Source organism: Canis lupus, chromosome 32 (genome assembly GCF_003254725.2).
Source record: "Canis lupus dingo isolate Sandy chromosome 32, ASM325472v2, whole genome shotgun sequence".
In the NCBI taxonomy this organism is placed as follows: Eukaryota; Metazoa; Chordata; class Mammalia; order Carnivora; family Canidae; genus Canis; species Canis lupus.
Window position 1 is genome coordinate 34,093,705 of NC_064274.1, and position 17,917 is coordinate 34,111,621.

Sequence of the window (17,917 nt, forward strand, 5' to 3'; positions counted from 1 at the left end):
AGCAAACCAATAAAAGACTGATGCTGAATTTTGATAGCAAAGAAAGAAAGATAGGCTATTTATTAGTGTGGTACCACCCAGGAGAAAGGGGAGTTAATGTTCAAAGTCCTAAACTCCCTGATGGCTTATGAGTGAGAATTTTTAAGGGTAAAAATCAAGAGTAAAGGGTTCAGTGTTGTGGGTTCTTGTGATTGATTAAGGATTGACTAAACTTCAAGATTGATTGTCTTTCTGGCACTGGTCTGTCTGGCTTCAAGATTGTGGTTGGGTAGTCATTCCCTTCTCTGGTTTGCATTTGCAAAATATCCCAGCAATGTGTGTCAGTGATGCTATCTTTGTTAGCAAAAACAGAGACCATATGCCTTGTGACTGTAACAACTGTGCAGGCTATTTGATTTCTTGTTCCCGTGCACTATATTTTCATATCTCAAGCCAAACATCTGGTATTTTTTTCCAATAACTATAGGCTACATGCATCTCTACAGACATAATTCTCTTGGCAGTTTCAATTTAACCGCACATTTCTCACCTGAATTATTCCAAAAACCTCCTAACAACTATTGTCTTTGTTTCTTCTTTTGACTCCAACACACCATAAGCTGAGCAGAGTGATATAGTAGAAGAGGTAAAATGGAAAGGAGGGGAAAGGCAAATGAGGTCTTGTAGGTTACTCTAAAGACTTTGGCATTTACCACAAGTGAAACAATAAGTCATTATTGATTTTTGGTGTTGGATGACATGACTGGACTTCTTCCTTTCCTTTTCTCTCTCTTTCTTACCCTCTCTCTCTCACACACACACACATACACACCTTCCTTCTCTCCTTCTTTCTTTCTTTCCTTCCTTCCTTCCATCTTCCTTCCTTCCTTCCTTCCTCTCTCAATATTCTTTCTGCTCACAGTGCCCTTCACTGAAATATCCACATAGTCAGCTCCCTTGTTTTATTCACATTCTACTTTTGAGTTGCCTGCTCAAGAAAACCTTGACTCATCACACCATCTAAGCTAGTAATATTCCTTAAGCCCATCTTCTATATTCTTTATTCTCCCTCACTGCTCTACTTTTCTCTGCAGCATTTGCCATTATATTTTTGTTTATCTTGTTTTTTTTTTTTTTGTCTGACTTTGTCTGACTTCTCCACTAGGATGTAATTGAGGACAGAAATTTCCTATACCACATTGTATAAATAATTTTTTGAATAGTACAGTAATAACTAATTGATTATTACTGCTATTTACAGGCTTTGTGCACATAATGGAGAATGACAGTTGGGTCCATAAGCAATGCAATGTTTATAACTGGGTAAGTTTGCATGCTCACAATATCCAATTAAAACTCCTGGATTCACATAAATAAAAATATTATTATATTCTGGTAGCAATGTTAAGAAATGAAGCAAAAGGTTACAATTGATAATAGCATTGTTACATACACATAGATTAAATTGTCACCAAAATCAACCTGGCTACATTTTCAGAAAATTTTTTTTAAAGATTTTATTTTATTTATTCATAGAGACAGAGAGAGAGAGAGAGAGTGAGGCAGAGACACAGGCAGAGGAGAGGAAGAAGCAGGCACCACCCAGAGAGCCTGACGTGGGACTCGATCCCAGGTCTCCAGGATCATGCCCTGGGCTGCAGGAGGCACTAAACCGCTGCGCCACCGGGGCTGCCCCATTTTCAGAAATTTTGACATGTAAATACATGAACATACTAATGATAAATGTCATGGTAATGATTCAGTTAGCCTGTGTAGGGGAGGAAAAATAAGTTTCCCCTATCCTTCTGGATTGTATGGCTGAGGTATCCCCCCTCCAGCCCATAATAAAAGACAGATTAAAAAGGGAAAAACAAACAAGATTATTAACATATATACCTCATGCACACATGGGAGAAAACCAGGAAAAATGAGTAAACTCTCTGAAGTGGTTCAAACCATCGTTTAAATACAACCTTCAGCTAAAGACAAAAGAAAAAATGGAGGAAGAGGCAAGGGGAATTCAATTAAGGGAAGTTACCAGCAAAAGCAAAAGATAAAGTACAATAGAGGGTAAGGTGATTATGTAGATTTAAGTCAGATGCCTTATTCCTTGATAAAAGTTTCCTATGATTTAGTCATCTTTCTCTTTTTGGTGCAGACAGAGACATCTTACAAATGGAAATTTTTCTTAAATGTAAATTTCCCTTACAAAAGGGTAACTTCTCCCATTTTCAGAGATTTCTTCTGTATCTGCTTTTTTCAAGTAACCAGATCAAAGTAATCCCTATACCAAAGACCCATATTCTGGGGCATATTCTGCCACCCTTCACCTAACTGAGCAAAAAATGAATAAGTTGAACACAATTCAATTCAAATAACTTTATAAAGAATGGTTTAACAGAAAAAAGGAGAGAGAGAAACAAGCCATAAGAGACTCTTAATGACAGAGAACAAATTGGGATTGATGGAGGCTGGCGGGTGAGGGATGGGCTAGATGAGTGATGGGTATAAAGGAGGGCACTTGTTATGATGAGTGTTGTATGTCAGTGATGGGTGTTGTATGTAAGTGATGAATCACTGAATTCTATGCCTGAAACCAATATTGCACTGTATGTTAACTAACTAGAACTTAAATTAAAAAAAAAGAAAGAAAGAAAAAAATCATGAGGACATTAAAAAGAAATGATTTCACTAGAAAATGGAAACCTCAATTCTCTCAAAGCACTGTAATGCAGTTATTTCATAAGATAAATCTGATGAGTACTGCTTAGATTTGCTGTGTTTAGCCCTTTGAATCTGGATCCAGTGTGGACCTCCTACCTACCTATCAACTTATTTTCAGTCTCCCCTCTTCTGCCCACGTTAAAGCCTACAAAGGTGAAATTTTCCTCTGCGTTTAACTAGCTCATCCAGGCTTCACTTTATCTGCCAAAGCAGACAGCAGACTATTTGGTTTTCACATTCTACACACTTCTTGTGCTAGTACCATATTCTCCTTATGATCCTGACATTATATGGTATGAACATTTGTGTTCAATATTTTCTTTTTTTTTTTGTAGGTTAAAATTAAAGTATTGTCTTATAAATAAAAAGCATTTGATAGCTTGCAGAGTGCTCGACAATGCATACCCTTGCCAAATAATAACCAAAGAGAACAATTATAGTAATTATAACCTTGATTATAATATTTTATTGTAAATCTTTCAGGCTATAAATCAGAGTAGGCTGTTAAAACTGATATTAGCTTAAACTTAACAGAACACACCCCTAGCTTCTGTCTCAGTAACTGAGTGTCCATTTTAAGTTTCACAGGCCTCATAAAGTTTAGTACAGTGACCTTTACTCCATTCTTTATATATATTAAACAAGGGGTTTATCTATTTTTCTTTTTTATCTTTATTGAGATTTAATTGACATATAATATTCTATTCATATCTGGTTTACATTTAAACCTCTATCAAGCTGCATAAGTTACAAACGTACTGCAGATAGTGCTATAATACGAGTGAATGTATAAAGTACATGAAGCAAAACTTCAAATACAGATATTTTAAACAATTTCAACAATTATTAAAATATAATTTTCTAAAATTTAATTTATAAACCCAGCCTATAAAGAAGAGCTATACAGTTCTCACCAGCAGTGCTAGCTTTCTTAGTTTTAAAACAATATAAAAATCCAGCAGTATATTCATTTCTTATCACTACTGTAATAAATTACCAAAAACACAAGGACTTGAAACAAAACAAATTTATTATCTTATGGTTCTGCAGGTCAAACATCTGACACAGATCTCACTGGGCTAAAATCAAGTTGTCAGCAGAGCTGTGTTCCCTTCTGGTTATTCTAGGGGACAATTTGTTTCCTTGCATTTTCTAGTTTGCCAGAGGTTACTAGCATTTTTTTCACTCCTGGACCCCTTCTCCTTCAAATCCAGCCATCAAGTCAAGTCTGCCTCATGTTACATCTTTCTGACCTTGCTTCCATTATCAAATTTCTTTCTTTGACTCTCTTCTTTTGCCTTCTTCCACTTTTAAGAATCCTTATGTTTACATTGGATCTACATGGGTAATCCAAAATAATCTCCTTATTTAAAGATTGTTGACTGGCAACTTTCATTCCCCTTTTCCATGTAATTTAGCATATTCACAGGTTCTAGGGATTAGGTCTGGTCATCTTTAATAGGATGTCATTTTGCCTACTATAAAAATTATCTTTACCAAATTAATTCTGAATCAATAGATACTCAAAACAAATACAGGATCTAAAAAGGAAACTTGCATAAAACTCTCTAGAACAGGTGTAACACTGTATGCAATTTCCAAGTGAGGCACTGCAGTTACCAAAAGAAAATGTTCATTTGAATTCACCTCTGTCCTAATCCATAGTATGTATTTCTTCCACTAATTATATTACATTGTATAACAGTTGTATCTATAAAGTATGTTCTGGAGATGTATTAGTTAACTTCTTGGTTACTTAAAACTGTCTTTAAGCATTCATGACTTCATGTATCAGTGGCAATGAATGCCTTCTCCATAGTTAATCTCAGTGAGGTCAGTGGATTTGTTTAAGAAGCTTTTTGTTGGAAACCAGAGATTCAAGCTCTTAGTGTTTTATCGTGGTATAGTTAAAACATTAATTCTGTCACATTTATAATGGGAACTTTGTATGAAAGAATACAAAACACTCCTTGACCCTCTCTCTTGCAGTAAGAGTTAGTGTGCTCTCTTGTTTGGCTGGGGTTAACTTTAAGCAGCAATTTAACAGAGACATTTTGGAGACCTCACTTGCTGATACATAAGAAGCAGGCACTTATTTGCATAATGCATCCTGCCAAGTTCAAGTGAATACAATAGCATAATTGAACACACTTTAGTTAAATAAGAGAACAGAGAAATCCAAAAGAACAAATTTGTCAAGAACAAACTTTGTCGGTACTCAAAAGAAATGATTTTTTTTCTTTACATATAGTTCTAAGAATTGTTTGTGGTAATTAAAAATATATATATTATTGAAGTATTCTGTATGGGCCCCTACAGTTTTATAAACAAATGGTGTGTCACATGAACATTTTATATCTGAAATCAATTTATGTCCTAGTAGAAATCTAGCACACTGCTTTGTGTATTGGAGACACTCTATAAATATTTGAAAATTAATACTTAAATTCAAAATATAAGCCTAAGGAAGAAGACATTTATATTAATAGAGCTAATATCTACAAAAGAAATTAAACTAATGGATCAAATGAGAAATCAAGAGGAAGTAAAAGATACCTTGAGATGAATGAAAATGGAAAGGTAACTTACCAAGATTTATGGAATGCAGCAAAAGCAGTTCTAAGAGAGTTCACAGTGACAAATACCTATCTCAAGAAACAAGAAATGTCTTAGCCTATTTTTATACCTTAAGGAACTAGGAAAAGAAAAACAAATGAAGCTCAAGTTAGAAGGAAGGAAACAAAGATTAGAGCAAAAATAAATGAAACCGAGACTTAAAAGACATTAGAAAAGATCAGTGAAACTAAGAGCTGGCTCTTTGAAAAGATAAGCAAAATTGGCAAACCTTTAACTAGAATTACCAAGAAAAAAAGGGAGGGCTCAAATAAAGTCAGAAATGAAAGAAATGTTACAATTGATACTACAGAAGCATGAACAACAATCATGAGACTGCTATGAACAATTATATGGTAACAAATTGGACACCTGGAAGAAATGGATACATTCCTAGAAACATACAACCTATCAAGACTGAATCAAGATGAAATAAAAAATCTGAACAGTTTGAAAACTGATTCTATTTCTTTATTAGTAATCAAAAACTTCCCAACAGAGTCCAGGACCAGAGTGCTTAACTGGTGAATTCCAAGAAACATTTGAAGAAGAATTAATGCCAAACTATGTCAAACATTTCCAAAACATGGAAGAGGAGTGAGCTTCCCCAAACTTCGTTAACAAGGCCAGCATTATCCTAATACCAAAGCAGATAAAAGAAAATTACAGGCCAATATCCCTGATAAACATTGCTACAAATATCTTCAACAAAATATTAGCAAACTGAATTTAAAAATACATTAAAAGGATTATACAATATGATTAAATGGGATTTATTCCAAAAATGCAAAAACAGCTCAATATCCACAAATCACACAATGTGAAATACCAAATTAAAATGAAGGACAGGGATCCCTGGATGGCTCAGCGGTTTAGTGCCTGCCTTCGGCCCAGAGTGTGATCCTGGAGACCTGGGATCGAGTCCCACATTGGGCTCCCTGCATGGAGCCTGCTTCTCCCTCTGCCTGTGTCTCTGCCTCTCTGTCTCTCTCTGTGTCTCTCATTAATAAATAAATAAAATCTTAAAAAATAAATAAAATGAAGGACAAAAATCGTATCACTTCAATAGATGCAGAAAAGTCATTTGACAAAATTTAACATCCATTTGTGATAAAAAAAAATCTTAACAAAACAAGTATAGAGGGAACATACAACATAATAAAGGCCATGTATGACAAGCTTACAGCTAACACCATATTCAATGGTAAAAAGCTAAAAGTTTTTCCTCTAAGATCAGGGATATGACAAGGATGCTCACTTTTACCTCTTTCAATGAACATAGTGCTAGAAGTCCTAGCCAGAGTAATTGAGCAAGGAAAAGAAGTAAAAGATAGCCAAACTGGAAAGGAAGAAGTGAAACTGTCACTATTTGCAGATGACATATTACATATAGAAACCCTAAAGACTCCATCTATTAGAACTAATAAATGGATTCAGTAAAGTTGCGGGATACAAAATCAATACATAAAAATCAGTTGCATTCTAGGCACTAATAAGCTATCAAAGAAATTAAGAAGAAAATCCCATCTATAACTGCACCAAAAAGGGGGAAAAATACCTAGGAATAAATTTAACTGAGAAGGTAAAAGACCTGTATTTGAAAACCACAAGACATTCCTGTATTTGTGAAGACACAAATAAATGGAAAGAAATAATGTGCTTATAGATTGGAAGAATTAATATTTTTAAAATGTCCATTTTTCCCAAAGCAATATAAAGATTCAGGGCAATCCCTATCAAGGGCATTTTTCACAGAAACAGAGGAAAAATCCTAAAATTGAATGGAACCATGAAACCATGAGAGATTCCAAATAGCTGAAGCAATATTGAGAAAGAACAAAGCAGGAAGCACATACTCTTTGATTTAAAACTATATTACAAAAAAAAAAAAAAAAAAAAAAAAAAAAATAAAACTATATTACAAAACTGTAGTAATGAAAACAGTATAGTATTTTCATGAAAATAAACACATAAATCAATGGAACAGGATAAAGAGCCCAGAATTAAACCTAGACATGTACGATTAATTAATTTATGGGAAGGAAGTGTGAATGTGTAATGGAGGAAGACAATCTCTTCAATAAATGCTGTTGGGAAAACTGGACAACCACATGCAAAGAATGAAGCTAGAGTACTATCTTATACACAAAAAATAACTTAAAATGGATTAAAGACTTGAACATAAGAAACTAAAACCATAGTTTTAAACCCTGAGGCTCTTAGAAGAAAATATAGAAAGTGTAAATATATAAATATATATATATATATATATATATATATATATTTACACACACACAATAGGATATTATTCAGCCATAAAAAGAATGAAACCTTGCCATTTATGACATGGATGGACCTCAAGGGCATTACACTATGTAAAATAAGTAGGATACAGACAAATACCATGTGATCTCTCTTATATGTAGAATCTTTAAAAAGCAAACAAAAAAATAAATAAAACTAAACTAAGCTCATTGATACAGGTTGGTGGTTTCCAGAGGCAGGGGTTGGGGGTAGAAAAAAATAAATGAACCATTTTGTTGTTGTCATTTAAATTTAATAAACAAGTTTAAATAAATTGAATAAAAAATGACATTGATACACTTTGTGAAGTTAAATATTTACATGTGTTACAGAAAATTGGAGAATACTTTTATAGCTTAGTTATGGGGAAATATGCAATAGCTTTTTTATAGCTTAGTTATGAGGAAAATATCCAATAACTAAATTTTGCTGCATTATTCTAAGCACACGAAATCATCAACTGCAAAATGCCTTACATACAACTGAGGAATCTGTTAGGACTTTCACTGATAATGACATTGACTTTTAGATTTTTTGAGGCTATTTAAGGAAGTTTTAAAAAGTTTACTGTTGAGGGACACCTGAGTGGCTCAGTGGTTGAGCATCTGCCTTTGGCTGAGGTTGTGATCCCAGGGTCCGGGGATCGAGTCCTGCATCAGGCTCCCCAGAGGGAGCCTGCTTCTCTCTCTGCCTGTATCTCTGCCTCTTGTGTCTCTCATGAATAAATAAATAAAAGTTAACTGTTCCAATAGAGTTAGACTTAACTTTGAATTATGTCAGCTGTCAGCATTAAAGTACAAAATAGCTATAAGTATAGGAGATAAATACAAGTGTCCACTGTGAGACTGATGACAGGTATCTACTTAAATAAGACTCCCACCCCTCCCCCCAAAGGACAGTTCTCTGATTGGATGGTTTTTTTTTCCACTGAAGTAAAAATCCATGAATTATCTCATAATATAAAAAGAAATGGAAATTTCTTATAAGATGGCTATCCATTTAAAATTGGAAGTGGAAGGATGGCTCAGCGGTTTAGTGCCGCCTGCATGCAGCCCAGGGCATGATCCTGGAGACCCGGGATCGAGTTCAATGTCGGGCTCCCTGCATGGAGCCTGCTTCTCCCTCTGGTTGTGTCTCTGCCTCTCTATGTCTCTCATGAATAAATAAATAAAATGTTTTTAAAAATAAAAAATAAAATAAAAAATAAAAAATAAAATTGGAGGTGGATGGGGATACCCTATTTCATAGTAATTTAATTATTTAAAGAGAAAAAAATCAAGTTTTATGGATAAGTGAGCTGGGAAACTTCACTTTGGGCTTTTTTATTTCACTCTGATATTCCTTAAAGGAAACAAGCAAACTTGACAAGGCATCATACTATGTGTTGGATATTATGGTCATCCCACAAGTATGTGCGGATCACCTACAATATGACATGCACAAGTATTTATTAAGAGCCTGCTATTTGCTAAGCTGTGCACTAGACGCTGAGAATAAAAGAACAACACCAGTCTCTTAACTGAAGGAGTTTATAGTGTACAGATGCCTACTTAGGCACAAGCTATAGAGATAAGCATGTTCACTTGTACTTCCTGTCCTTAAGAAATCACCTTGAAAGGGTACCAGAAAGCTTTTAAAATGGCTTTCTTTGGAACTTGAAGCACATATTGTAATATTCCAAATGGAAGCATATGACACGTTCTCTATACATTTCTCCTCTACCCCTCAACTGAAACCTGGCTGACCTCCAAATACTGACTTCATTGTAGTCCTTCAAAAACAAGCTTGTTTATTCACCTACATCCCAAATTCCTAAAGCAATTTCAGCATTCTTCTAGTTTCACTTCACCAGTTCTAGATCATTATTCTCCTACACTCATGCAAGAAAAACCCCTTCACCCTTTATAGTTTATGGTATCCAAATTTGCCATCCTCTAAACTGATTCCTTTCTGTTACTTTTCTGGCAAATGTGTCCTTCTCTATATTTATTGAGGGGTTTGGCCCACAGCTGACATTCTTCTTTACATCTCCTTTTTCTCCATTTCTGAAAGATTTCCATATGTAAGCAGAGTTCCTACCCCTCTAGTCACATTATTTGATCTTCAAATCCACTCACTTTCATCACTATTGTGGTTCAGTAGACACTCCCAAGGCAGCACACTGGAAGTTACCCCCTGGAAGTTTCCCAATCCAGGAATTTTAACATCCCACAGACCCTTCATTTATGGAACGCTCTTTCCTTTCTGAGTCTCCTTCTAAGTATCCTTGATCTTTGACTGAATTGATGGTTTGGTCCCCCTACCTTTCCAGTGGTCTGCTTCTTTATACTTTAGAGATTTTGTGATTCTTAACTTCCTGTACTTTCTCTGAGGGTCTTATGAATCCTTTGCCCCATGCATATCTTCTCTGTTGACTTGCTGATGTCTAAACCATCAGTCTTCGTCTCACCTCATCAGCTCTCTTCATATTGTTGCAAAGCAATGCTAGAGAAAATATCACAACTACACAATTGTTGGTCTCCAGAGTGCATGCTCTGTAATCTCAGCTGGCCTTTCAATACAAACAAAAAATAAGCATCCCTGCTCAGCTGCTTCTTCCATTTTTTACTTCCATCTTCCAGCTCTCACAGGTACCAAGCCAATCTTCCAATAACCCTCCTCTTATTCCTTCTTGATCAGGCTGTCTGTTATTTGGCAACTCTGCTTTACACTTGAGGGTCAAGTCTCTACTCTTTAATATCTTATTTTCCCTTTTAGAAAAAAAAAAAAAAAGTGGCCAGTAATTTGGATCCAATGTATCTCCTCTCCAAAGTCATTTTGCTGCATTAATTATCTTTTATCTGTTAGATTCTTTCTTAGCGTGTATAATTATGCTTATCTCTTCCTTTGGCAAAGGAGAGGTGTGTCTGTCCTTAACACCCATCATTGTGGCACAAACTTTTCTGTTTTATTGGGGTTTTTTTTATATGCTTAATCAAATTTCCTGAAAACATAATTTATATGTAGTTACTGTATTCCTTCACAAATCATTCACTTTTCATTTTCTAATTACTTAGAAAATGCTAATTACTTAGTAGTAACCTTATAAAATCATTTTCTTTCATTGACTTACAGGTAAAATCAAAAGATTGAAATAGACTATAGTCCCAAACTGCTTTGAAACAGCCTTGTTTCAAGTATAATTTTCAAACACAAACTACATGCCACTTGTGTAAGCATATGTTAGTATACTTGTCTGAGGCAAGGTCGCACTGTGTTCATTTAATTAGACTCCTTGATTCCTATCTTTGGAGTTTTTCAGGACAATTACCAATGAATCAATGGTAAAAGCTAGATTTGCAGCCAATTCAGAAGAGTTCTACATTTTTCCCACCTCATTTCCTGTTGTACATTGCAAATACAGAGATAAGAGAAATTTTTAAGCCTTAAACCTTTTGTAATTTTGTGAGAGAAGAATCAGATATCATAATCAAAATATTGCCATAAAATGATTATGTTCCAAAGAAGGTTTAATTTTATACAAATACACCAGGATATAAAATAAAGAATTTTAAAAATGTGCTGCACTGTCTTAGGTTAAATCTAATTTTCTTTTTCTCTACAGATTGGACACTGTTCTATTTTTACTGCTCAGGCTATCACTTTCCTAAAGCAGTTGAATAAGCCCTAGAGGACAAAGGTGTCACTCTGAAGGGCGTGAGCTTTGCAGTAGGGAAGCTATTGGAATTCTATTCTGTTGACTCAGTGTCTCCTCAGGTCAGATGAGTGAGAGAAGTTGAGCCCATCAGCAGATTTACACCCACTGCATACACTCATCCTGAGTCAAACAGGGCAATGGTATCCCCAGAAATTCCAACTTATGGGCAGTATATCCAACTTGAATGGTAACACTGAAGACACCATTCAGTGATCTGTAGCAATTCTCACTTTAAATATGGATTTTTATAGAAGAGTATGTGTGGCCTAAAGCAAAGATGGAATAGTAATAAGATTGATGTTCCATAATATGGAACACAAAATATCTAGTCCCATTATTTAAATAGAATCAAGTACACAATATCTAAAAATACAGGCCTTTAAATTTAGAATTAAACTTGATGCACTGCAAGTTCCTGAAGCTTCAGTGAACATGAGACTATATCCAAGTGCTATATTCTGTGAAATATAAATTGCTCCAGTAAGTTTTAGAAAAAGTTTCAACAACCATAAAAGGTGACCTAACCTCTTATAATGAAGATTTTCTACTTAAACTTTAGCTAACCAAGCAACTAAATTGACACCATATTTTCCTAGCTTTCAAATTATATATGATTTTATTGTACTTTTCAGGTTCAATAATATTGGGTCTGAGACTCAGCATGGAAAGGATCAATAAAATAAAGAACAAATTTGATTGTGGCTGCAGCGACTAAGTTTGTACCTTATAGGGTAGGTAGGGTCATTCTTCTTCCTTCAGGCAGAATTCATTTAAATGTTCAGAAAAAGTACAATTCTATGCTTACTAAGTATTTCTATAGAAGAAGGAACCAAGAATTCCCACCACTGATAAATGATAACACAGTCTGAAAGCTTCAATTATCAGGAAAATTTGGCATTTTCCAGTAGAGTATAATGACCAATGCACAATACCCTTGACACCTTAAAAAAATTTCCTGTTACCTTCCTTCTTTTACCCTTCAAAGGTCTCAACTCTATAATTTTTTATTGAGATGTATTGATATATATTAGTTTCAGCAGTACATGATTCAACATTTATATATATTGTGAAATGATCACCACAATAAGTCTAGTTGATATCCATCACCACACAGTTACAAATCTTGTTTTTTTTGTGATGAGAATGTTGAAGATCTATTTTTTGACTTTCAAATATATAATACAATATTATTAATTATGGTCACTGTGCTATATATTACCAGGACTTACCTATCTCATAACTGCAACTTCATACCTTTGACCAGTTTCACAAAATGGGTGTTTCTTTGTTATCATCTTTACTTAAAAGATTAACAAGTCACAACCAGAGGTGTCATCCCAGCTATTTTCTCTTCATCTCCTCTGTCCCATAATTATTTATTATATATACTATATTTATTCTTGTGTTTTCTCCTAAGTGGAATATTTCTATTTTACAGTAGGGTTTCATTTCCAATTTGTTCTTTAGTTTATTAAGGTGATTTAGAGTTCTCAAATGCTAACCACATTATAGAACAGAATGAGACTCACATCATAAAAATAGTGCCAAAAGCATCATGAGGATTCAAAAAACTGAGATGTCATTTCTATCTATGTAGATCAGAGTAGGCTTCACAGAGTAAAATCTGAGCCAGAGGGGATAGAATTTGTCAGGCAACATAGACATAAAGAGAAAACATTGTAGCAAGAATGTAGGCAAGTATAAAAGGTATGAGGATGCTGGGTGTTTATAAGAAAAAGTTGTTCAGTTTGCCTTAAATATAAAATGAAGAGTTTAAGGAGGTTGAGGGGAGGATTATTGATTTTTTATCAAAATTATAAAAATATAATGATATAGTTCTCCCATTGCTGATCTGAAAGAAGAAAATACATAAAATACAATCTCTGGTTAAGCTTCTAAGATGAGCTCTCAAGAAAATAATATTCATTTTGAGATAATAAGTTCTGATTACTTGGAAGAAGACAAATATTTTGACACTTTCTTTTAGAGTATAAGGAAAATTATGTAGAATTCTTTAGTGACACTTAGGACAGCAATAAAATATTTAGCAATCCATTTGTGTTTGGGCACCTACAGTATTGATATAATTTGCATCCCTTGCTGATAGTGGTCTATTCAGTTTAGGTATCTAGTTTAAGGATCAGAAGACAATTAATAATTAATAACAAGCTCAAATGACTTACCTGATATCCTTCTATAGTATTAGCTGCTTGTTTCATGCACTTTACATCAATACTGCTAAATCAAAACAAAAGTTACTAAACATGTAAAGAAAAGTACAAGGATACTTTTAAAACTCTGCAATATCTGCGGTTTTTCTGTTATGTAATTCTTTTTAAGGTTATAGAGTGAATAATTTTCTAAACACTCCAGTTCCATAAATGATGTAAATATCACCTGGATTAAGTTATTTTTAATAATTGGAAAGGGAAATGTTTACTAGGACATACTGAAATTGCTGCTTCACTACCACTTTAAAATTAGTATTTTAATTTTGTCATTTTTTTGCTTTTGACATATTTAGAAATACTGTGATGAATGACAAAGAAGATATTATTATGTTTAATACATCCTAGGACTTCTTTATGTACTTCCCCAAATGATTAATACTCTGGACTTAAATATATTTTCATTAATGCTTTTTTTCCATTTTCCTGTGCAAAATTTATTGCACACCATAAGAACTTGCTTTCACTGGATTTTAGATTCCAAAGGAACCAAACCAATGCTTATACTCAAAAATATATGATGATATTAAGGTAATGTGTGGCAAACAACCAATGATACAACCTCTTAAACAAAAGATATCTTCAAATTCTGTTTCTGTCATTTTTTTTTTTAGAGATGATAGAAGAGGAGTACATGCCGGCTATATTGCATATAAGAGCTTTCTTATAAAACATCATTATAGGTGGGTTGATAACATCTTGAAAACTGAAGAAGTAAAAGAAACACACACTTTACTTCAGTATCTGAGTTTTGACTAAACATGAATTAGAGATAATTTTGGCTTAAAGAGATCTGGTAATAAGAATATTTTAGTTTGGGATATTGCTATTTTTTGCCCTTAGGTAATATTAAAAAAAATTGAGCCAACAATAATTAAGCAGCTGTCTTTCTGAATGAGTCTTAATAATAAATGTTCTACTGAAAAGTAAGTGCCCAGTTTTGGTTAACAACCCTCAGGCATTTTTATGGAAATATGAAAATAGTGAGAATCATTATAAAAAATCTGAACTATTCATGTATTTATTTACTTAAAAATATTAAGCATCTACTATATGCTTAGCGTTGTTCTAGGTGACAAGCTGTAAATTTAAGAACACGCTGACTTTGGGGGTACCTGGATGGTTCAGCTGGTTAAGCATCTGACTCTTGGTTTCAGCTCAGGTCATAGGTTGTGCGATGGAGCCCCACATCATGCTAATTGCTCAGTGGGGAATCTGCTTCAAAGATTCTCTCCCTCTGCCCCTCCTCCTGTGCGATTGCTCCCTCCCTCTCTCTCTCTCTCTAAAAATAAATCTTTGAAAAAAAAAAGAACATGCTGACTTTGTTTTACAAAAAAGGTAACTACAGTTACATTTTCACTTACAGAAGGGAATATTTAAGAAAAATAGCCTATAAATAAAAATGGTTGATCTATAATCAATTTTCTCTTGGTACTTAAATTCATTAATTTAGTTACAATCAAACCATCACTTTGGTGTACATGTTTGATAATTTCAAAGTCCAATAAATGGTTGTTTCATGTCAGACATACCCTTGTTAAAAAAGTCATCATCAGTAAAATGTGTCAATTGAATAATTCCTAAAATCTTAACATTTCAGCAAATAGATCTTAACTACTCTAAAAAAGAGTAGTTACAGATAAATAGGTCTAAAAGCAATAGTTGGTCAGGGTTCCACTTTCCTTTGCATATTCACAGTATCACTAAAAGTAAAATAGCTGTTTGTCTATACAGATGTATTTCTAATTCGTGACAAATTAGAAATTAGCCACGTTAATTTTTAAAGCCAAATTAGAACAAATAACTATTGACCAGCTAATCAAAAACAAGGACGTTTCTTTATAAAAATAATTGATTACCTTTGAAACAAGTTAAATAGGTTTTTATATAAATAAATACTAATAAATATAGATGAATAACTAAATATATTTTTACAAAATGAGTTAAGAGACTGGATTTTAGACAGTTTTGGTTCATATCCTCATGCTTCAACTTAATTCCTGCATGTCCTTGGGAAAATTATTTATCCTTTTGTGACTTATTTTTATCAATATTCCTACAGCCCAGATTCAAGCATTCTGAAGAAGGAAATGACACTTAGATACCGGTTGCTAATTTCAGCCCTATATTGCATCCTGTAGGAATGCATCCCGACTTTATAGGGAATATTCCTCCACATATGTTTAATAGAGCCCTCCTTGCTCTTTCCATTTTCCTGTCTCCCAACTGGTAAAATTACTGAACATAAGCAGGCCATTCTATCAAATCCAGTAGGTTAATACTAGGTAATAGGAAATAAAGTAAGTCTATCAAATTCCATGGATATGAGCCCATTGCTACATTTTGCTATAAAAGGTTAGCTTAGCTATTATCTGATGTTGTTGAGATACCATGGCAAATGGATGAGGCTTTCTGTAAATCCACAGATGGTGTTGCTGGCAGAAAGTCTATGGATAGAGATTGCCTATTAAAGCCAGAATCCATGCCTATATCTAAAGCCAATTTTATATCCCTTCTGTATTAGAAAAGATCCAATAACATCAATCTGCCACCAGAGGTCTAGCTGGTCCCCGCCCCCCGCCCCCTCCCCCCACCCCCCGCGGGAATGGTGATATTCAAACCTCTCAGTAGTTGGCAGGCTGAGCACTTAGCCCAGACTGTAGTCATATTAACCTTGATAAAGGGGAGTCCATGTTCTTGAGCCCATGAATAGCATCCATCTCTCTAATAGTAACACACTATTTCCCCAACATTGGAATTCATTAAGCAAGTACAGGGGTGGTTGGGGGAAAGAGATTGACTAGTACTCACAGGATAGTTCATTTGGTTCATCTAATTTGAGATCTTTAAACCCAGGCATTTATCAGAACTGACCTGAAGACTTACAGCATTCCTCAGCAGGTATCTGTAGCGCTCTCTCTGCCACTATTCTCCTGTCTCCTGGGTGAATTCTAGACTTCTTGCCTCCACTCCTCCTAGACTCTCGGCTTCCTCTCCAACTTAGAGATATTGCTAGAAGTCTCCCCCAGCTTTTAAATTGTCTCTTCTATGGTGTGGAAATTCTCTCTAGGCAGTAATCTAGAGTGATCAACTACTTGCCACCTCAAAAAAAAAAAAAAAAAAAAAGGGAAGGAAGAAAGAAAGAAAAACTTATTTAGCTATTTGATCAAAGAGAAAGTTATAAAAATTACAAACTATGAAAAACACAATTAAAATGTTGTATATCCAAATAATAATCTGATCAAAGCTCTAGTTAGAGGTAAATTAATGGCCCTAAACTGCTTTTTTATCAATGAGGAAAAAGAAAAAGAATAAATCTTATGTTTAGTACAAGAAATCAGAAGGGAAATAATAACAAAACCTAACAGACAAAAAATATAAATAATGATTAAAATAAAAATGAAATAAAAAATACAATTCTTAAAAAAAAGAAAAAATACAACTCTAAGGACTTAAAAATCATTACACATTAGCAAAATGAGGAAAAAATATTTTTAAATATTTATTGAATATTGAATATTTATTATAGCCCATTTCTATAACAGCTGCATGCTGCTCTTTACTCTCATCCGTCAGAACCATTTCTTGTATATGTTATCATTTGTTACTCCATTTGATTTTCTGCTTTACAAATCAAGTCTCCATCTTTGAAGTCAGACTTTGAAGTAGACAGGTTAAAGCCTGTACTGTACGGTGACTGATCTTAGCTCTGACTTTGGTTCTGCCAATCATTGCCACCTTGAGCAAGTCACCTCATATCTTTGAGACTTAGTTTTCTAACAGTTTAAGTGGAAGTGCTAATACTTATCAACCAAAAACTTGTAATTAGGTCTAAATAAAACACATAAAAGAACCTACCAAAGAGCCTGACTCACAGTAGGTTGTGATTAAGTAGTTTCTCTTTTCTTTACCTTTATCTGTCTTGGTGATCTTTTTTTGATGCTACTACTTGGAGTCCTTATTTATATTTTTTCTCCGTATGAAATAGGTACTTGTAATATTAGTCCCTCTCTTCTGAACAGGCCTACCTCATGTACCAACTATCTAATGCATCCTTTTTATCTAGCCTTCTTATCCCTGATGACAGTATCCCCTTTTAAAATAGCACGTTGATTTTCTTGCTTTCCAAACCAGACCACAGATCAGTATGCAGAATTCATGCAATATGCAATCAAGCATGGTCAGGCATTTTTAAACAAAAATGTATCCAGTGTTCAGTTTACTTGTTAAAGATTGGAGTCCTTGGATGATAAATTACATTTGTGGGAGGCAATGATCGGAGAAATAGAGAATGAGATTTGCAGTCAAGTATATTTTGATTCTAATATGAGCATAACCAAACCAACTTTTGCTACATTATACCAATTATTTT

At 34.2% G+C, this 17,917-nt stretch overlaps 1 protein-coding gene across 10 annotated transcripts in view; it reads left to right on the plus strand.

Annotated features, from left to right (window-relative positions):
* LOC112671692 (peptidyl-prolyl cis-trans isomerase NIMA-interacting 4-like) overlaps positions 1-17,917 on the plus strand; it is a 151,225-nt gene that overhangs the window by 131,576 nt on the left and 1,732 nt on the right. For 9 of the 10 annotated variants that reach the window (XM_035709732.2, XM_049105106.1, XM_049105104.1 and 6 more), the window contains one exon: positions 1,241-1,302. In XM_035709732.2, the coding sequence (XP_035565625.2) occupies positions 1,255-1,302 (48 nt within the window). In that variant the 5' untranslated portion in view covers positions 1,241-1,254. Of the gene's footprint in view, positions 1-1,240; positions 1,303-14,167; positions 14,229-17,917 lie in introns of those variants that run through there. The other variant, XM_049105111.1, reaches the window with a different exon arrangement.